This window comes from Hypanus sabinus, chromosome 11 (genome assembly GCF_030144855.1).
Source record: "Hypanus sabinus isolate sHypSab1 chromosome 11, sHypSab1.hap1, whole genome shotgun sequence".
NCBI lineage: Eukaryota > Metazoa > Chordata > Chondrichthyes > Myliobatiformes > Dasyatidae > Hypanus > Hypanus sabinus.
This window is the reverse complement of record NC_082716.1, coordinates 66,979,772-67,001,942: the sequence shown is the minus strand read 5'-3', so window position 1 is coordinate 67,001,942 and position 22,171 is coordinate 66,979,772. Positions and strand designations below refer to the sequence as shown.

The window sequence follows — 22,171 nt, the reverse complement described above, 5'->3', positions numbered from 1 at the left end:
ATACATTAGAAATGTTCTTTTTTAATTTATTCCTTCTTAGCCTGTGTTGAAGCATATAAACAGCAAGATGAGCAATATGCTTGCAACTTGGGATGTGAAAACCAACTGCCGTTTGCTGAACAGAGACAGAAACAGGTAAGGCAGAACAAAGGAGGAAACCTGTTAACTCAAAAACACAACATAACTGTTGACGTCGTTTTCAATTTCTCTACCTGTTGCACAGAATTTCTTCTGGTTATTTACGTACAAAGTGATCATTCTTGTGCTACTGTGGGGTAGATAAGTGATAGCACTAGAATAAATCTGGTCTGACTTTCCTGGCTACAGTCTCATGGAAAATTAACAGCTAAAGGCAAAGAAAACTGTTGCAGTGACACTTGTGGGGGGGGGGGGGGGGTGGAGAACACAACTCTTTTTTAAAATAAATTGAAGTAATAAGGAAATGGCAGTATTTAAAGGTATGAAGAGAGAACTAGGAAAGCATCGTAGACCAGTAAAAGATTTTTATTGCTTTTTTTTTCCCATAATGGAAGACCTGAGAATTTTTGGTTTTGAATTGTAGTGTACAGTTTAGCAGATAGAGAAAAAAAATCATGTTACATCAGTCATATTGCGCAACAGCAATTAGGATTTATTAACAGGGGCTCACTGTTAAGTATTGTTCCATTTTAATTTGAGTTTAGGGAATTAGAATTAGGTTTTAGTTTGGATGATAATTATCCTCCCTTTTCTACAGCTCATGTCTATGGTGCCCAAAATCCACTTTGTTTACCCAATCAGCATAATGACAACTTTCTGCAGTGACTTAATGAATTCTGCTCAGAGCTTTTTCACTTCGTGGACCTTCTACCTGCAAACTGATGATGGCAAAGTAGTTGTATTTCAGGTAACAATATTGCACATTCTGCACTTTATGTAATTAAATGTGGGGCACACATAAAGGCTAAATGATCCTAACAGGTACTACCAGCAACCAAAAGGAGGCCAATGACTTTAAATAAGATAAGATAAAACTTTATTTATCCTGAAGGGAATTATTGTTGCAAGGTTGCTCAGTGAGAAATATATACATTAAAATACAAGATGTAAGCATTGAGGTACCGAAAAAATACAAAATGTGCATTAAAAAGTCAATAATGCAAAATACAGATGTGCAAAGAAGCCATATACTTGTGTACTTAAGGAGGAGGAGTTATGGAAACTTATAGCCACAGGAAAAAGAGGATCTCCTGTGGCATTCAGCGGAGTATCTTGGTGAAAAATCAGTCTATTACTAAAGGTGCTCCTTTGTCCAATATGTCATGGAGGGGTTGAGAGGGATTGTCCATAATGCTCCATAGCTTCTGCAGCATCCTCCTCTCAGAGACAACCACCAGGGAATCTAGTTCCGCCCCAAGAACAGAACCAGCCTTCCTGACGAGCTTATCGATCTTATTGATGTCAGCTGCTCTCACCCTGCTGCCCCAGCAGACTACAGTGTAGAATAGAATGCTGGCCACCACTGAGTTGTAGAACATCTGCAGCATAGTACTGCAGACGTTGAAAGACTGGAACCTCCTCAGGAAGTACAGTTGGCTCTGTCCCTTCTTGTACAGAGCCCCAGGCAACACACACGAAGTGCTGGAGGAACTCAGCAAGCCAGGCATCATCTATGGAAAACAATATGGTTCATGTTTCAGGCCAAGACCCTTTAGCAGGAGATGCTAAATTGAGAAGTTGCTATTTAAAAATAAGGGATTACCCATTTAAGATGATTGGGGCTAGTTCGGAGTGCAAAGGAATGTTGGAAGCGGAGTATTTGAATACTTTGAGGAATGTGGGAAGATTCTTGTTGAGCGTAGTAGTGAAGAGTTGCCTGCTGGGATATAGATTTGAGGTTACAATCCAGTTAGGTTTCACGTTATTTAATTAAGTAGCAGACAACGGCTGAGTGCCTGATTTGCATCTAGATATGTGAACATATAAAACTGGAGGATTAAAAGAGGAGGGGAAAAGAGTCCTCTTAATTTGTCTGAAAATTTCTGAAATATTAGTTTTGTAACTGGATTTTTTTTCACATTGATGTCATTTGCACAATTTGAATCTAGCTTGGCGCACGACACATTTAGATGCAAGTGCAACTTGCTTTAAAAGTAGGCCTCCAGGAAAAAAAATAGGGCAGAAAGAAAAACCTAGATAAGGTAAAGTAATTTTGTATTTTGAGCAAAATCAGTTAAAACTAAAAATGATAATTGATAAAGAATCCTAGTAATTAGGTTACCTTATCAGACTACAGAGAGAGAATATAGGGAAAAAATTGATCACTAAAGTCCTGGTTAATATTTTTGCTTGTCTTTCATATTGGCTTTATGGTACAAAATTATTTATATTTACTTTCTATTCCTGTTGCTTTCCTGTTTTCTTTAAGTCTGAACCAGATGTGCGATTCATGGTTCCACAACTTGAGCTGCAAACAGACAATGTTCAAGAGACATCTCAAGCACTCTCAGGTAACCAGTTCTGTGGACTAATGCTTGTTCCATGATGAGACGTGGAATTTTTAGGAGGGTTTATTTACCATAGCACATTTTTTGGCTACTCAACCTGTTAATAAAGCAGGAGTTTAGAATAGTGAAATGTTTTCTGATGATGTTCAAATCTGACTTGCAGAATTTTTCATTCAAACCCTGAAATGTAATATGCCTCAGATGAAGCAGAGGAGAAGCCAAGACCTGCAGACAAAATACCTTTTAAATAAAAATGGAAAAGTTAATAATAAACTTGGGAAGCTAGGCAGCATTTGAATGTTATAATTTTTATTATCACAATCTGTCATGGTCCGGTCTGTGAAATCTGTGTTCCAGTTCACAGTCTGGTCCGTGGACTCCAGACTCCAGGTCCCTTGTTTCATTTGGGCTTAATCATAGGTACCTGATTCTCGTCTTGGGGCCAGGAATATAAGTGGCCCTGGGTTCAAGTGTAGGTGTGGTTTGTCTTGTCAGTATCCTGTCCTCGCCTCTGTGGGATAAGTCGGGTCGTCTTTGCCCTTACCCTGTAGTTGGATCTGTCCCTCCCTGTCTTTGCCTCCGTTGGGTAAGACAGGCTGTCTTTGCTATTATCCTGAGGCTGGACTGTTCCCTTCCCCCTTCTTACAGCAACCCACGCCTGAAGCCTTGCCTGCAACCTCGCCAGTATCTTAGCCGCTAGAGTGAGACTGGAGCCTTGCCAACAGAAGGAACTATCTGTTGTTGAGCTTGGAACTGTATCTTTGTGTCCCCGTGTTTAGTGTCTGTGTATGACTCCTGGCCCTATGTCCTGTCTCCAAGGAGGGGTCCTGACTCTGTGTAAGCCCTGGCCCTACATCCCGTTCCCAAGGAGGGGTCAAGGCTCTGTGTTCAGTTTTCCCGTGCTTGAGTCCAAGGCTCAGTAGGCAGACTGTTTGCCTGTACTCAAATGGACTGTGGTTGTTTTGTCATCTCGTATCCTGCTCAGTAGGCAGGCCGTTTTCCGCTACTCGAATGGACTGTGGTTATTTTGTCGTCTTGTATCCAGCTCAGTAGGCAGGCCATTGTTGTTTGTCGTTCTGTGTGTTCAAATCCAGTCGAAGTCTCAGGCTCTGAGGAGGTTTCAGTCCATGTCCAAGTCGTGGCCCAGGTCCTGAGTCCTGGTCTCGTCCAGGGCCAGTGTCTGTGTCCAGATATGCCTCTCCCCACTTTTGCTTTGCTCCCCCTCAACCAAGGCCTAGTCTGAGCTTCATGTCCTCGTCCAGCCCTGGAGTCCTGCATCCTGCCCCCACGTCCAGTCCTTTCCTGGATCCAGAGTCCAAGCTCGAGTCAAGACCCAGGTTCCAGGTCCCCGTCCAGTCTCTGGCTCGGAGTCCTTGTCCAGGTTCTAGGTTCCTAGTTCCTAGTTCCTTGTCCAGGTCCCTCTTTCCTAGTCTAGTCCTAGCCCAGGCCCTGTATCCTAGTCTTGTCCAGTGTTGTTTCTCCCCCACTTCCCTTGCTTTCTGACACGCCAGGTTCCACTTTCCCTAGTACTTCAATGTCTGTGTCTTGAATTTGGGTCTGCTCTCAATGCCTACCTTATGACACAACCAATAGTTTGAATAGGTGCAGCACTTGCTCACCAGTAATCTATTCAACAACACCCAGTTTGGGTTTTGTTAAGGAAGCTCTCTTCTTCTCAGCATGGCCTTGTTCTAAGCGTAGGCCAGGGAGCTGAGTTCCAGAGACAAATTGAGTGTGACTGCCTGTGTATCAGTGAAACATGGCAAAAGTTAAGTCAAAAGCATCATCACTAAGGACATACTTTGCACCTAGAAAGATGACTGTGGTTGTTCGAGCTCAATTATCCTATCTCAGCATATTACATAGAACATAGAATAGTACAGCACATTACAGGCCCTTCAGCAAATCATGGTCTGATCAGGGACAGTCAGCATGGCTTTGTGAAGGGCAGATCGTGCCTAACAAGCCAGATAGAGTTCTTTGAGGAGGTGACCAGGCATATAGATGAGGGTAGTGCAGTGGATGTGATCTACATGAATTTTAGTAAGGCATTTGACAAGGTACCACATGGTAGGCTTATTCAGAAAGTCAGAAGGCATGGGACCCAGGAAGGTTTGGCCAGGTGGATTCAGAATTGGCTTGCCTGCAGAAAGCAGAGGATCGTGATACTGACAAGTGTGAGGTCTTGCACTTTGGCAGGAAAAATAATAGAGCAAGTTATTATCTAAATGGAGAGAAACTGGAAAGTGCTTCTGTGCAAAGGGATCTGGGGGTCCTGGTGCAGGAAACACAAAAAGTTAGTATGCAAGTGCAGCAGGTGGTCAAGAAGGCCAATGGAATGCTGGCTTTTATTGCTAGGGGGATGGACTATAAGAACAGGGAGGTCTTACTGCAGTTGTACCGGGTATTGGTGAGACCACACCTGGAGTACTGCGTGCAGCTCTGGTGTCCATATTTAAGAAAGGACATACTGGCTCTCGAGGCAGTGCGGAGAAGGTTCACTAGGTTAATTCCAGGGATGGGTGGGTTGATGTATGATGAGAGGTTGAGTAGATTGGGACTCTACTCATTGGAGTTCCGAAGAATGAGAGGCGATCTTATTGAAATATATAAGATTGTGAAGGAGCTTGATCGGGTGGATGCAGGGAGAATGTTCCCAATGATGGGTGAAACTAGGACTAGGGGGCATAATCTTAAAATAAGGGGATGCCGTTCCAGGACTGAGATGAGGAGAAATTTCTTCACTCAGAGGGTAGTGGGGCTGTGGAATTTACTGCCCCAGAGAGCTATGGAAGCTACTACACTCAATAAATTCAAAACGGAGATAGACATATTCCTGGATAAAAATGGCATTGGGGATACGGTGAGCGAGCAGGTAAGTGGACATGAGGCTAGGTTTAGATCAGCCATGTGATCTCCTGGACCAGTTTTCGATAGCCTGGATGGGTTGGAGAGGAATTTTCCAGATTTTTTCTCCTCAATTGGCAAATCGTTTTTTTTTCCCCGGGTGATCACATGGGTTTGGGTGGGATGAATAATAAAATAAAATGGGCGGCATGGTGCCCTGTTGGTTGGCACTGTTGCCTTGTGAGTTTCGGTGAAAACTAAAGTTAAGATTGGATCAGCCATGACCTTGTTGAATGGCGGAGCAGGCTTGAGGGGCCGATTGGCCTACTCCTGCTGCTATCTCTTACGTTCTTATCTCCTCTCCCTTAATATCAACATGCTCCAGAACATCAACCTCACTCATATTGTCCTCACCGTCATCAAGTTCCCTCTCATTGGTGAATACCGAAGAGAAGTATTCATTGAGGACCTCGCTCACTTCCTCAGCCTCCAAGCACATCTTCCCACTTTTATCTCTAATCGGTCCTACCTTTACTCCTGTCATCCTTTTGTTCTTCACATAATTAAAGAATGCCTTGGGGTTTCCTTTACCCTACTCGCCAAGGCCTTCTCATGCCCCCTTCTTGCTCTTCTCAGCCCCTTCTTAAGCTCCTTTCTTGCTACCCTATATTCCTCAATAGACCCATCTGATCCTTGCTTCCTAAATCTCATGTATGCTGCCTTCTTCCACCTGACTAGATTTTCCACATAACTTGTCACCCATGGTTCCTTCATCCTACCATTCTTTATCTTTTTCACCGGGACAAATTTATCCCTAACATCCTGCCAAAGATCCTTAAACATCGACCACATGTCCATAGTACATTTCCCTGCGAAAACATCATCCCAATTCACACCCGCAAGTCCTAGCCTTATAGCCTCATAATTTGTCCTTCCCCAATTAATAAATTTTCCTGTCCACTCTGATTCTATCCTTTTCCATGATAATGCTAAAGGCCAGGGAGCGGTGATCACTGTCCCCCAGATGCTCACCCACTGACAAATATGTGACCTGACCCGGTTTGTTACCTAATACTAGATCTAGCATGGCATTCCCCCTAGTCGGCCTGTCAACATACTGTGACAGGAATCCATCCTGGACACACTTAACAAACTCTGCCCCATCTAAACCCTTGGAACTAAACAAATGCCAATCAATATGAGGGAAGTTAAAGTCACCCATGATAACAACCCTGTTATTTTTGCACCTTTCTAAAATCTGCTCCTCGGTATCTCTGTTGCTACCAGAGGGCCTATAGAATACCCCCAGTAGAGTAACTGCTCCCTTCCTGTTCCTTATTTCTACCCATACTGACTCAAAAGAGGATCCTGCTACATTATCCACCCTTTCTGTAGCTGTAATAGTATCCCTGACTAGTAATGTCACCCCTCCTCCCCTTTTCCCCCCTCTCTATCCCTTTTAAAGCACTGAAATCCAGGAATATTGAGAATCCATTCCTGCCCTGGTGCCAGCCAAGTCTCCATAATGGCCACTACATCATAATTCCATGTATGTATCCAAGCTCTCAGTTCATCACCTTTGTTCCTGATGCTTCTTGCATTGAAGTACACGCACTTTAGTCCTTCTACCTTACTACCTTTACACCCTTTATTCTGCTTTTGTATCAAAGCCTCTCTATATGTTACATCTGGCTTTACTCCATGCACTTCTTTTACTGCTCTATCGCTCCGGGTCCCATCCCCCTTGCAAATTAGTTTAAACCCTCTCGAACCATGCTAGCAAACCTACCTGCAAGGATATTGCTCCCCCTCGAGTTCAGGTGCAACCCATCCAATCTGTACAGGTCCCACCGTCCCCAGAAGAGATCCCAATGATCCAAAAATCTAAAATCCTGCACCCTGCACCAACTCCTCAACCATGCATTCAACTGCCATCTCCTCCAATTCTTACCATCACTATCACGTAGCACTGGCAGCAATCCTGAGAACGCCACCCTTGAGGTCTTGTTTTTCAGCCTTCTGCCTAGTTCCCAAAACTCACAGTTCAGGACTTCATCCCTCTTCCTGTCTATGTCGTTGGTACCAACATGTATCATGACTTCTGGTTGCTTTCCTTCTCGTAACAGAATGTCGTGCACCTGGTCAGAGACATCCCGCTGCCTTCTCACATCCACAAAATCTCCTGTCTGCTCCCCTGACTGTAGAGTCTCCAATGACAACAGCTCTCCTCTTCTCCGTCCCATCCTTCTGCACCACAGGGTCAGACTCAGTGCCAGAGGCTCTGCCACCATGACTCACACCTGGTCAGTCATCCTCGGCAACGGCATCCAGGACGGTAAACATTATTCAGGGGAATGGCTACAGGGGTGCTTTGCACTACCTGTCTACTCTCCTTCACTTTCCCCCCTCGGACTGTCACCAAATGACCTGCTTCCTGCAGCCTAGGTGTGACTACCTCCCTGTAGCTCTCATCTATGACTGCCTCATTCTCCCTTATGAGTCGAAGGTCATCCAGTTGCTGCTCCAGATTCCTCAAACAGTCTTCCAGATCACCTAGCCGCAAGCACTTCTGGCAGATGTGACTCTGCGGGAGAGGGGAGTTCCCCCAAGACTGCCACATCTCACAGGAGAGGCACATTGCCATCTCAAAAGGCATTGCAAAGACTAACTGGGAACAAACTCATCCTCGTCCTCCGCCTCTTGTCGTCGAAGCCTCTCGAGTCAAAGCTTCAAATCTCCACTCCTTCACAGGCCCACTGGCCGCTTTCCACTGTATTGTCATGTATTTTTAGCTCGGGTCTAACCACCTTAAGCTACAGTAATCAATTCCATTGCAACTCCTCAGCAGAATAAAGCAGCCCAAGTATCTAATACAACATCCAGGCACAGGCTGTTAAGTAACAATCCCTAGCACTTTTGCACTATCTAAAACTTTCACCACCTAGCCACGACGTTCACTGGCTGTATCATTGTAGAGACCCCAAGATCAATATCCTGAAGGTTACCATTAACCAGAAACTTGCATACTATATTATTCTAAAAATACCATAGCCTTGAGCAGATCAGAAGCTGAGTATCCTGTGGTAAGTAACTCATTACTTGACACTCTAAGCCTTTTCGAATTGATAAGGCACAAAAATGAGATGGTGATTTTCCATTTGCTGCGATGAGAACAGTGTCAGCAACTTGAAAGACACCATTCAAGACACAGAAACCAGCCTGATTAGTACCCTACCATTGGCACATTGTGCCTGAATGTGTATCAGTTACAAAATGAGCTGTATTTCTTGCTCGGGAAGCACCCCTCAAGCCTAGAAGCTTACTCCCATTGTCCACCTTGGTGATAAGTGGTACATCACTGTCTGCATGTTCCCTCCAGGTGCACCCTGTCCACATTTGGAAATGTATCAAGAATCTTTCATTGCTGGTTCCATATCGTGGAACTCATTACCCATCAGCACTGTGGGAGTATCTTCACTAGAAGCACTGCAACATTTTGAGAGGTGGCTTTTTGATGGTTTTTGCAGATAAATGACATTATTACCAAAATCCCAAAAACAGTCCCTAGAGTTTTTTTTTAAAAGTCCATTGCTAGATGGAACCTCAAAGATAGGAACAACTTCAGCATATTTATTGCAATTGATTGCAATAATTACAAACTAAAATATTCTAATTCACAAGTTCTTCATTTTGCCCAAATTCTTTGGTGCCGTCACTTTAGTAAGCTCTCTTGCAGTTTTCTTTTTCAAATTTCTTCAAGCTAGTAAACTTTGAAAATTAACAAACAATTGATGCTTCAGGCTGAGATCCTTCTTGGCCCAAAATGTTGCCTGTTTATTAATTTTGCATAGATGCTGTCTAACTACCTGAGTTCTTTCAGCATTTTGTGTATGTCCAGTAGGGTTAAAGATCTGAAGATGAGCTGATGACATCAAACTCAATTATTTGTGCAAAACATATGAGGCCTGTATTTCTGTAGTAGTCTGAGGAGCTTGGAAATATTCCAAAACTTAACTTCCACTTTTAGCAATCTGTGATTTCCTTCCCTAACAGATCCCAATGTTCTTAGCCAGATTTCCAGCAGCCCTAGCATCATATACCAACTCCTGTATGTTTCTGTTGTGCAACAATTTTATTGCTTTTTCACAGTAATTTCAACTGAAATGATAACTGGTACAAGGGAATATGAGAATAGAGATCTCGTTGGACTCTTGATTCTTCTCTCCTGTAATCAACTAACATCATCATAGACTAAATAAAGAATGGATGTTCAGGCAACTGCATGAAGTCTGCTGATCTCTTCTCATTTTAATGGTAGAAAGGAAGCAGAAAAATGGGGTAAAATTCTAATAATCCAACACACTTAGGCTTCTGGCACTGAACAAGACTATCAAGATCTTCTAGAGTTTAGCCTATTCACTTTATTCCCAGCACACTTTTTTATAAGATGTCACATTATTATAATTATTATTATTATAATAATTTTAGTTATCCCAGTAAATTTGAATGCAGAATGGGGTCCTGAAAGTTTAGAAAGTGCGGGAACTGGAGCTTTAAGGAGTTGGAAAGGAGTACAGTAGGTGCATCACCTCACAAGCTAAATGCCAAATCATTGAGATTTCTGAATAGTTCGATGGCAGATTATCAAAGTTGTGCTACGCACTGCCACTTACAGTGGCATACAAAAGTTTGGGCACCCCAGTCAAAATTTCTGTTACTGTGTATAGCTAAGTGAGTAAAAGATGACCTCATTTCCAAAAGGCATAAAGTTAAAGATGACACATTTCTTTAATATTTTAAGCAAGATTACTTTTTTATTTCCATCTTTTACAGTTTCAAAATATCAAAAAAGGAAAAGGGGCCCAAAGCAAAAGTTTGGGCACCCTGCACGGTCAGTAGTTAGTAGCACCCCCTTTAGCAAGTATCACAGCTTGTAAATGCTTTCTGTAGCCAGATAAGAGTCTTTCAATTCTTGTTTGGGGGATTTTTGTCTATTCTTCCTTGCAAAAGGCTTCTAGTCCTGTGAGATTCTTGGGCCTCTTGCATGCACTGCTCTTTTGAGGTCTATCCACAGATTTTTGATGATGTTTAGGTTGGGGGACTGTGAGGGCCATGGCAAAGCCTTCAGCTTGCACTTCTTGAGGTAGTCCATTGTGGATTTTGAGGTGTGTTTAGGATCATTATCATTAACTAGAAATTTCATAGAAGCCATCCTCTTTTCATCTTCAGCTTTTTTACAGACGGTGTGATGCTTACCTCCAGAATTTGCTGGTATTTAATTGAATTCATTCTTACCTCTACCAGTGAAATGTTCCCTGTGCCACTGGCTGCAACACCAAGCTCAAAGTATAATCGATCCACTCCCGTGCTTAACAGTTGAAGAGGTGTTCTTTTCATGAAATTCTGCACCTTTTTTCCTCTAAACATACCTTTGCTCATTGTGGCCAGTAAGTTCTATTTTAATTTCATCCGTCCACAGGACCTGTTTCCAAAATGCATCTTACTTGTTTAGATGTTCCTTTGTAAACTTCTGATGCTGAATTTTGTGATGAGGATGCAGGAAAGGTTTTCTTCTGATGATTCTCCCATGAAGGTAATATTTGTTCAGATGTTGCTGCACAGTAGAACAGTGCACCACCACTCCAGAGTCTGCTAAATCTTCCTGAAGGTCTTTTGCAGTCAGACGGGGGTTTTGATATGCCTTTCTAGCAATCCTATGAGCAGTTCTCTCGGAATGTTTTCTTGGTCTTCCAGACCTCAACTTGACCTCCACCGTTCCTGTTAACTGCCATTTCTTAATTACATTACGAACTGAGGAAACGGCTACCTGAAAACTTTGCTATCTTCTTATAGCCTTCTCCTGCTTTGTGGGCATCATTTATTTTAATTTTCAGAGTGCTAGGCAGCTGCTTAGAGGATCCCATGGCTGCTGATTGTTGGGACAAGGTTTGAGGAGTCAAGGTATCTATAAAGCCTTGAAATTTGCATCACCTGGCCTTTCCTAATGATGACTGTGAACAAGCCATACCCCTAACAAGCTAATTAAGGTCTGAGACCTTGGTAAACGTTATCTGAGAGCTCAAATCTCTTGGGGTGCCCAAACTTTTGCATGGTGCTCCTTTCCTTTTTTTCACTCTAAAATTGTACAAAACAAAAATAATACACTAATCTTGCTTAAAAAGTTGAAAAGAATCTTTCATCTTTTTAACTTTATGACTTTTGGAGATCAGTTCGTCTTCTATTTACTTAACTATTCACAGTAACAGAAATTTTGACCGGGGTGCCCAAACTTCTGCATGCCACTGTATGCTTGTTATAAATATGAAACCTGCTTTGTTTTCTTCAAGCTATATAGTTCCTATAATGTTTACCATTAGATAAATAAAGTGGGAATAAAGGGCCTCCAAAAAGTTAACACTTGAGTATGGTCCCTGTTAATAGGTATCCCAACTCGTGTCTCTTGGTGCTTTAACAAATTCATATGATGAGGAACAGTAACTTGGGTATACTAAAAAACGTTAAGTGCAAAGCTGATTTTGCAGCGAAGTGTGGTACCTATAATTGCTGCTATACAATATTTGACTTGTGACTTTTCTCTAGCATTTTTGCTTTTAAATCTTACTCTTTATAATCTCATAGTATTTATATATTTATTAGTGCATAATACAGATTTTCCTTTTTTATATCTGTTATCCTTAATTTGTTTTGCTTGTCTAATTGTGTGTATGATATGATCCTGTCCTTTTCCAATAACATTATACAATTCTATTTTCAGTTGTTTAAGGAGAAATAGGTTTCAACCTGTTCAGTCTGCTAATAAAATATTTTTGCTTGTTTTTCCCTTATCGATGTGTTGGATTTCAGATCCTTAAAGTTTAAAATTCACGTTCTTGTTTAAATCCTCCTTATTGCCACACTCTCACCTCAAACTTCATCCCTGCAGCTTTCTTCTGAAATTTCCTTCCTTCAGCTTACAAATCTTCAAACTGACATTAAATATAATTTTGGACCGCTTTCTCCCCCCATTTCAGCAACCGTGCCTTCTGCTGTCCATAAACATATGGTGGAATATGATACCTTATGAACTTTTTCTCCTTAAAACCCATGTTTTTGGTCAATAACTCATGAAATAATCTTGGAGTTCCTCATTAAATATGAATGCCATTTATTGTGATAGCTTTGAAATGGGGATCCTTTTTCGTAATACACTAAATTCTACCCTTTGCATTCATGTACAGAAGGTGATGCTTTTCCAATGCCTAATTACTGTGATCTTTAAAATTCATGAAAATTAATTTTTCAGAATTTTATCTTGTTCACCTTTGTATTTATGGGATCATCTTCCCTCAGTTTGGCTCACACACTTCATACCACCATCAGAACTTATTAAAACAAAGCTATTTGCTTTGTTTTAATGTCTTCAGCCCGAGAATTAGTTCTATGAGGTTTATAATAACAATATTAGTAACAGAGCTTGAGGCAGGCCTGTATCTAAAATTTCTGTTGCTCTTATCAACAGATCACATATCCAAGGCTCTTTACGATGACACTCGCAAAGCTTTCAGAAGGGAGCCTGGGAGTGGTTTGTATTTGAAAGAGGGCCGTGAACAGGAAAATCAGAGTGTCTTGGAATGTTTGTCAAGGTAGGTATTTTGAAATTTTGACTCCAGACAGAATATTTATTTGATGCACTAAGTTGCAAACTTGTAAGGAAGTTGAGTAGTCCAGTTAAAATAATTCTGTAGTTACATACTGGATGATAATGGATTACCTCATATAAGCGGTTAGTTAAGTTTTGACTGTTTTCACTACGATTTCATTTGCATTGTTTGAATGCAGAGTAACATTAATAACTTGTATAGTGACCCCTTCATACAAGATGCTTCTCAGACTGGAATTGGATTCGTTTTGAATGATTTCTTCAGTCCAGAGATGCCAGCACTGATTGTAGCAATGTCCAGCCATCCAGGCTCAGATGCTTAAAAACCTGGGTGTTAATTCAGTTCTACTGCTTACAGCTGCTAAACTGCTTAAGTGGCATTTTGTAATGTGACAGGGGCACAAGCAACTTATTTGAACTGACAACCAGCAATTCAGCTGCATTAAATAATGGAAAATATTATCCCCATGACCGCATGCCGTGGAGCTCCTGGGCATTGTCAGGTGGTCCAGCAATCCATGGGTTCCCCCTTTTCGTGCAAAACCTGGGGGTGGGGGGGGGGGGGGGCGGGCGGGTGGCGTCCATGTGGCAATTACTACCGCCTCAACAACGCCACAACCCCTGACTGATACCCGATCCTGCACACCTAGAATTTCTCTGCCCGCCTGGCAGAGAAAATTATTGTCTCAAAGGTGGATCTCGTTCACAGTTATCACCAGGTCCCTGTCTATCCGACTGACATTCCTAAGACTGCTGTTATTACACCATTTGGTTTGTTTGAGTTCCTCCGAATGCCATTCAGGCTGGAGAATGTGGCCCAGACCTTTCAGTGCCTCATCGACAGTGTTCTCAGGGATTTGCCATTCCTGTTTGATTATCTAGATGACATTTTGGTAGCCAGCTCTTCTAGGAACAAACATCTCTTATACTTGAGAACCCTTTTTGAATGCGTTAGTCAGCACGGTCTTATCGTCAATCTTGGACACTGTGTCAATGCAGCAAGAGCAGTCCCCCTGCTGGCTAAAGTGGAGGCCGTTAAGCGCTTCCCTTGGTCAACCGCTGTTAAGGTCCTTCAGGAGTTTTGGGCATGGTGAACTTTAATCACCATTTTGTCCCCAAAGCGGCTCAGCTGATGCACCCACTCTACAAGGCTCATAAGGGGCAAAGCATCCAAGCACGTCGTGAACTGGGTGGATGAGAGGTCTAGGGTGTTCTTGGACACTAAGCAGGCATTGTCCAATCCAACACTGCTGGTGCACCCCCTCACAGACACATCTGATTGCACGGTCATCACGCTGCATGAGCAGTCAGTTAACAACATTTGGCAGCTTCTCACCTTTTTTTAGCTGTCAGCTTCGCCCCTATGAAAACAAGTACAACACGTTTGACTGTGAGCTTCTCGGCCTGTACTTGGCTGTGCAGCATTTCCGTTTTCTCCTAGAGGCTCATCCATTTATGGCTTTTATGGATCATAAGACCCTAACATTCGCTATGGCTCTGAACCTTTCTTTGCTCAACAGCAGCGCCATCTTTCTTTTATTTCAGAGTTCACCACGGACATCCAGCATGTCACGGAGAAGCGTAACCTCCTGGCTGCCTGCCTGCCTTTCCCAGTCCTTCACAGGTGCCGTCCATTTGGGTGTGGGCTACACTCAGATGGTGGCAGACCAGGTTTCGGACCCGAACGTGCAGGGTTGAGATTGATGGATGTTGCTTTTGGTGAGAGTGGCGTTTTGCTACTGTGTGATGTGTCAGTGGGGCAACCCAGGCCAGTTGTGCAAGAGAGCTGGTAGCGGCGCATTTTCTAAGTGGTCCATGGGCTCTCTCACCCGGGCCGGAGGGCATTACAGAAACCGGTGACAGAAAAGTTTGTGTAGCACGGGCTTAAGAAGAACATCAGGGACTGGGCTAGTGCTTGTTTGGCATGTCAGTGCCCGAAGGTGCATTGACATGCCAGGGCTCCTTTGGTGGTCTCTGAGCGGTGTTTCAACCATGTGAATGTGGATGTGGTTGTTCCATTGCCCCTGTCCTGCGGGTTTACTCACCTCCTCACCATCGTTGATAGGACCACGCATTGGCCAAGGCGTTGCCCCTGTCAACCATTTCAGCCACGGAGGTGGTGTGAGCGAATGTTGGCTCATGGATCACTTGGTTCAGCGTCCCGTCAGATATCTCTTCTGACCGAGGGATGCAGTTTACATCCGACCTTTGATGTGCAGATGCTTATGGTCTGGGGGTCAAACTGCACTAGACCATGGCATATCACTCTCAGGCCAATGGTCAGAGCGAGCAGTTCCACCATTCAGTGAAAGCCGCTCTTCATGTATGCCTCAGTGATGGTTGTTGGGTGGGAAGACTGCCATAAGTCATGCTGGGCCTAAGAACAGCCCCTAGGCAGACCTTCAGTCCTCTTCTGCAGAGCTAGTTACCAGGCAACTCCTACAGGTGCCGGGAGAGTTTTCCCAACATCCACGGTCCCATGGTCTGCTTCGCAGCAGCGGTTGGCTTTTATGGACAGTGTCAAAACTTTCGCTCTGGTGCCCATGATGCAGCAAGGCCTGCAGGAGGCAGAATGTGTTTGTGCGTCATGATGGCCATCAGGGTCCCCTGTGGCCCATTCCGTGTGTTGGAAGCAGGGGATAAGTTTATTACGCTGGACTTCGGAGGTATCCAGGTCAGTATTTCTGTGGATCGTCTCAAGCCTGCCCATTTGGACCTGGACTCTCCAGTGGAAGTGGCACAGCCCCTGTGGATGGGACAGCCTCCCATCTCCTGACCTTCTGACATTGACTGTTCTTCCTACCTGGCACCTGCCCATGAAGGCAGGAGTAGTTTCAGCCGAGTTTTGCAGGTCCTTACTTGTTTGACTTTGTCTGCTCGGGTGAAGTGGGTGAAGGGTTCTGTTTCTGCGAACAGTTCACAAGTCAGTTATGCAGCTGGGAAGATCCCTGCAGCAGTCAGCAAATTCATACTATCTCCCTCTCAAACACTTGATCATGTCTAAGGGCTGTGCATAAGCTGGATGTTCGCAACTATTTCTGCATTCCTTAATCCATTCCTTTGAAATTGTATTTGGTTTCTTCCAGTTACTTTGACTCTTGAAGTTGAAAAATTAACTACATTTAATCTGGCACTAATGCTGCACTAAGTCTTGCTTAATTTTGCTGGGTTGGAGTTTTAAAGGTTGGAATTGAGGCTGGTACTTGTTAAATATGGATCTACCGGGATCGATTTGATTGGTAGAATGGTTCTACTTCCTGGTGATATTAAATATTAAGACTTGTCTGTTAATGCACTTGATTTACTGGGATTGCTTTCTGTTTCTCTTTATGGGAAAGTAGTAGATGTTAAAATATTCTATGAGGAGACTGCTGGTATTGTGCATTTGAATCAGAACTAATTGGCTAGGTGAGCAGCAAAAACTAAAATATGATACCCTATGGGGATTAGGTGGGGTTGGCAGAATTTTGTAAGCACAGAACTAATTACAATATTGTTGAAGTGAGTTTTTTGATCTGTTGACTATATTGCATTGAATTTATTTTGCTTCAAAATTTGTAACAATTTTCTCCTGATAAGCAACAAGTTTTGATTTCATGTGGTATATAAATTTTTAAACTCCCATTACACAAAATCAGACACTGGGTTGTCGTCCAAAGGAAGGCAAGCAGGATCTGTTAAGGATGTTCTTGAAAAATGATTGGTTAAAAACTTGAGTAGATGCCTGCAGTTGGAATGGTGTACAGAAGGATTGACTGAATGAAGAGCAGAAGAAATTAACAATCCCATTTTCAGTAACCTATAGAAGTGCTAATGATTTGTAACATGTAGGATTACTGGACATTAAATGGTTTATTCCAGGAATGCAGGGATTCCTCGTTGGATCTTAACTACCACTCTGGTTCTTTCTGTGTTGGTGCTTCTGTGGATCTGTTGTGCTACTGCTGCTACAGCTGTGGAGCAGCACATTCCATCAGAGGTAAGACTTAACTTTCTAATTCCACCATTTAACAAAAGTACTGTAGCTACAAATTGAATGTGGTAAACTAAAGGTTTACCATTTAAATGGTTTGCAAACAACGACGAGCCAAGGTCTCCAAGAATTATTTGGAGCCATGTATCTATCATGTTTGTACATTGGCTTCATAATGTACATCCATTTATACCTTCTGTTTCCTCATCTGTGAATTGTCAAATGTATGAAACATTTACTGCATACTGACTTTATCATCTTTTGATGCAAGTGTTGTGAAGTTGTAAACTTAATGTTTTTAAAATGTATGCATTTCTACAATTATAAAAACTCAATACAGTGCACCATTCACTTGGTCATAATTACTTGCTCTTATACTCTTTTGCGGTCAAAATCCTGTTGCATCAGTTCTATGGACACTGATTTCCTTTATTTCCTTTTATCTTATCTTTGAATTTGCAGTTCACACTGGATAGTGAAAGCCTGTAGGGGATTTATAATGGGCAATAGCATGGAATTATACTACAAACACACTGGAGAAAATTCAGAGCAGTCCATATCCATTTAGATCACTTAGAATGAGCCTCTGGAACAAAAAGAAAATGCTAGAAACACTCAGCAGGTAAAACACCATGTGTACAAGAAGAATCTGGTAATGCTTTGGGCCCAGAATTTTTGTCAGAATTGGGAAAGAAACAAATAGTTTCAGAATGAGAGAAGGTGGGATTATCTCTGGGGGTAGTCCAAATGGTTTAATTTGCCAGTTATCAAATCTATATCCCTCTGTAGCCACCTATGACATCTTTGCAATTCCATACTTATTTTTGTGTTACCACTAACTTTAGCAACTACTCCTTTTGGTATCTTCATCCAAGTTGTGTATATATAAATTAGAAAATTTTGAGGTGCCAGAACTGAATCCTACCCTACATCACGCTTTCATCTTGCCAAAAAAAAAGCCAATTTACACCTACCCTTTCCTGCTAAGCCATAAGCTTTTATTTTCCACAGTAACCTTCAATGTGGCCCATACATTATTTCCTTCTGGAAATACATAGACTACATCTACTGGTTCCCCTTAATTCACAACATGTTATGACATCGAAGAGCCCCATTTAGTAAAATATGATCCTCTTATGAAATCACAACTTTACTTGATTACTTTTAAGAAATTTTTGTGCCTGTGAAGTTTTTATTAATAGTCTTACCATTTCCTCAATGACAGATGTTATACCAGCTGACCTGTAGTTTCTTGTTTTGTGTCTATCTTTTGAATGAATAATTTAAATTTGCTGTTTTCTAATTTAATAATGTACCCTTCCATGAAACTGGGAAACTATGGAAATTTAAATCTATCCATTTTTTTTTAAGAATCCTGCATGAAGTCCATTAGGAACCAGAAATCTGTCAGCCCAAAACCTGTGTGTTAAGTGCCATGACAATTTTCTGAATTATTCCTTCCCAATGTCCCAAGTTGGGTGTCTTTTACATAGTATTGTATCCTCTTTGATGCACAGTACCTCCTCCATTCAGCTGGCATCTCCTTTTCTATTATTAATTCACTTGACTCTATAATACCAACATTTACTTAGCATTTAAAATATCTATAGAAGTTGTTACTATTTTTATTTAATAGTCTGTTTCCTTTTTTTTTAAATCATTGCTTTTTCATTATCCAACTGACCTGTCATTTGACTTTGTAGAATAATGTTTTTCTTTAAGTTTGATATGATCTTTTAGTTAACTGCAGATAGTGGGTCCTTTACTCAAAATTTTCTTTTTTGTTGAAATGTCTCATTTTCTATGTTGTATCCCAAGAATTGATCCCTAAACTCAATTTGACAATTCGTCTTTAGCCTGAGTCTAAGGTTAACATTTAGTCATTACTTAATTTCTTTATACACTTGTATATCTTAATTTTCAGCCCCCCCACCCCCCCCAAGAGTATCAACTTCAGTTTATAATTTGATACAGTGCAAATACAACTTGGCAGTTTCATTGAATACAATCATAATGCAGTCGCTGAGGTTTCTCCTGTAGCTTGGATAAACACACATTTGAGGTAGAATGTTGAATTCAGCACAGAATTGAATACCTTAACAATAAATTTGGAAGAAGGATTTTTCTTATTTCCATCTTCCTAATTTGTTCTGAAGATTTTTGTATTGAGCTTGTATATCAACACTGGTGGCCTTGCTTTAAAATATAATTAAAACATTGTTCTTTAATGCATAAGATTTGATTGTTTTATAAATAATGTACTGGGTCACGTGTATTCTGATATTTAGTTGCTCAGCCAGTTTGACAAAGCTGCTGGATACCAGGATCATTTTGGACTGACAGTGACCAGATATTGCAATATTCATGCAAAATATTTGCAAAATCCAATACTGTAAATGGATTGTAGTTTATATCCACAATTGACAGATCATTCCATGGCACTTTATTAAGGAAGAATTTACAATTATTCCTCATGACCACTCTTGTTTTATTCACTAGAAAATATTTAAATATGAAGGTCTGCAAGGGGAATGACAGTTCTAAACATCTGTGTGACTTTTACAGAAACTGAGCATATATGGAGACATGGAGTTTATGAATGAATTGAAGCTAACTTCATATCCATCGTCATCATTGATTGTTATCAAATCCAAGGATGAAAAGGAAGTGGCTGGACCTTTGCCTACTAAAGTTAACCTAGACCAGTCAACAATTTGATCAATCAGGATTAAACTTGGATTCCCCTTATGTTCTGGAATTTTAAATGGTGGTCTTTGCCAAATGTCTGCTTGAGGTGAATTTTCAAACTTAAGATATCACATTCCTAGATATAAATAATTCAACTTGATCTTGGGTATGGACTGTTTTATGAAAGTTATGAGCTATAAAACAGTTGTTTGTTGCACAACAATTTCTGAGAATGTCCAAACTTATTAGCAGCTGAACTTCTCAATCACACTGGTGTACAGATTAAGTGTCATTGCTTGTAATGTTTAATATGATGCATTTCCTATTCAACTGTTGAAATGGACATTGATTAAAACTTCAATTAAATTTGTAACTTAATGTATTGATCTCCCTCTGCATCATGACTTTACATGCTTTTTGGCAAGAGATGCTCACATATGCATTATGTAAATACTGAGTCACAATCTTCAACAGTTTAACTTAACAGTAACTCATTGATAAATCTGTAGCTCTTATTTAGTGCATTTATTTTTTGCTGAGTTACTGTGAAATTTTTACGTTATTGTAATCAAACTTAAGCTTTTGTAGTTTTTCATCCAAAAGTACTATCTTCAGCTCAGAAATAAATATTGATTTGTACACCCTTTTCTGGTTATGGCATTTCCTCTTTTCTTTCACAGTAGTCAGTGAATAACCTACTCCAGAGAAGAAGCTAAATTCTGATTTGTGTGATGGAGAGTGGAATTACCATCAAATGATAATAGAATATTGGAAAATGAATAAACTACCTACTGTAAAGGTAGCACAAAAGCTGCAATGACATTAAACAAGTTTTCTATAGCTAATATTCTTAGGATAAACTTTAAAGGCAAATAAAATTTCATGCACTGATCTATGAAATTATTCAAGTCCAGGACGTACTCCTAATTTGCTAATATTCAAAGGAAACTTTGGTTAGCCAGGTCATACCTTTGTAGGTTTGCCTTCAATAAATATCTAACAGGATGGGATGGTGATGGGCTCAGGGTTTCTGAACAATGTCAAATCTTTAGATATTTACAGAACAGTGAAAATTCAGTTCTTGTGATTTCTTTAAACAGAAGCAGATTTCCTTGCTAAGGTACCCAAAGATTTTCTACAGAAAGTAGGTATCAGAAGATAAAATTGTCATGCAGCAAAATAGTTTCAATGAACTAAATACTTAATCATCAACCAGTACCATGTTATATTGGGAAACACTTAATTTGCCTTATGAGAAAAGGTTGAATGAGCTTGGCCTTTTCTCCTTGAAATGACAGAGGATAAGGGGTGACCTGATAGAGGTGTACAAGATAATGAGGCATTAATCGTGTGGATAGTCAGAGGCTTTTTCCCAGGGCTGAAATGCATGAGAGGGCATAGTAGGTGCTTGGATGTAGGTACAGAGGAGATGTCGGGGTAAGTTTTTTTACTCAGTGGCGAGTGCATGGAATGGGCTGCTGGCGGTGGTGGAGGCAGAAACAATGGGGTCTTTTAAGAGGCTCTTGGATAGGTACATGGAGCTTAGAAAAATAGAGGGCTATGGGTAAGCCTAGGTGGTTCTAAGGTAAGGACATGTTCGGCACAGCTTTATGGGCCGAAAGGCCTGTATTGTGCTGTAGGTTTTCTATGTTTCTACTTCACTCATTTTTCTGATAATGTTTATTTGTCATAATGGATGTGTGTGACAAATAGAGGGATTCTCAGACTAAATCAAACACCGTGATGACATCGAACTTGCAGAAGCTAAAAAAAAGTTTTATTTCATTATCCATACAATTCAAATAAATTTAACTCCATAATGAGAATGAACATGGTCAGAAACAGTGTAAACTGCTAGTTCAGTCAGGTGAATAGCAAGTGCTGAAAAGTTTTAAAACACTTAACTGGGCTTTGCTAATGAAGGAACCTTCCAAAATCCTTAATCTTGGTTTCCTTAATCTCGGTTTCCTCTTCAGTAACAGTTCAGTAACTCCCAGTCATCCAAGGTCAGCTCAGCATGTTTGGATTTCACAGGAGAAGAGGAACAATCAATCTCATAAGTTCGGTCGGGTCCTCTCTTACAGGGTCCAATTGAGGAACATGTAGCTGACTCTACGGAGGGATCCTGATTGGGTTTTCTGTGAAACTGCATTTTGAAGGAGTCCTTGATTTGCACTGTATTTGAAAACCCATCAGTGCCTAAATTGGTGAATTTATTCAGCCCGTCTTTAAAAAAAAAAGAGAATTTAAGTATTATTGTATTATTGTAAAGCAAACAGAACTGCAAGCTATTTTATAAAACAACTAATTGGTCAGATAGAATATGCAGATGCTGGTTGAGGATTAGTCTAGTAATTAGTTACAATCAGAGCAACTGCCACTGTTGCAAGACCATTCACAAATCAGCCTGCTGACATTCACATCCACATTCACTGCTTAAGCCAATATTTCGCATGACTCCCTCCCCCACCGAGAGTTTGTTTATTTACTGAGATACAGCACAGAATGGGCTTTCAA

The 22,171-nt window shown here is 41.1% G+C and overlaps 2 protein-coding genes across 3 annotated transcripts in view; one reads left to right on the top strand and one right to left on the bottom strand.

The window, feature by feature from the left end:
* The window catches only part of tmem59 (transmembrane protein 59), a 47,219-nt gene extending 26,921 nt beyond the window's left edge, over positions 1-20,298 (top strand). The window contains exons 3-8 of the mRNA XM_059984597.1: positions 41-135; positions 737-886; positions 2,408-2,489; positions 12,853-12,976; positions 16,855-16,972; positions 19,532-20,298. Of these exons, the coding sequence (XP_059840580.1) occupies positions 41-135; positions 737-886; positions 2,408-2,489; positions 12,853-12,976; positions 16,855-16,972; positions 19,532-19,684 (722 nt within the window). The 3' untranslated portion in view covers positions 19,685-20,298. The remainder of the gene's footprint in view (positions 1-40; positions 136-736; positions 887-2,407; positions 2,490-12,852; positions 12,977-16,854; positions 16,973-19,531) is intronic.
* Positions 20,299-21,393: 1,095 nt separating this feature from the next.
* lrrc42 (leucine rich repeat containing 42) overlaps positions 21,394-22,171 on the bottom strand; it is a 29,791-nt gene continuing 29,013 nt past the window's right edge. For both annotated transcript variants that reach the window (XM_059984596.1, XM_059984595.1), the window contains exon 8: positions 21,394-21,880. In XM_059984596.1, the coding sequence (XP_059840579.1) occupies positions 21,627-21,880 (254 nt within the window). In that variant the 3' untranslated portion in view covers positions 21,394-21,626. The remainder of the gene's footprint in view (positions 21,881-22,171) is intronic.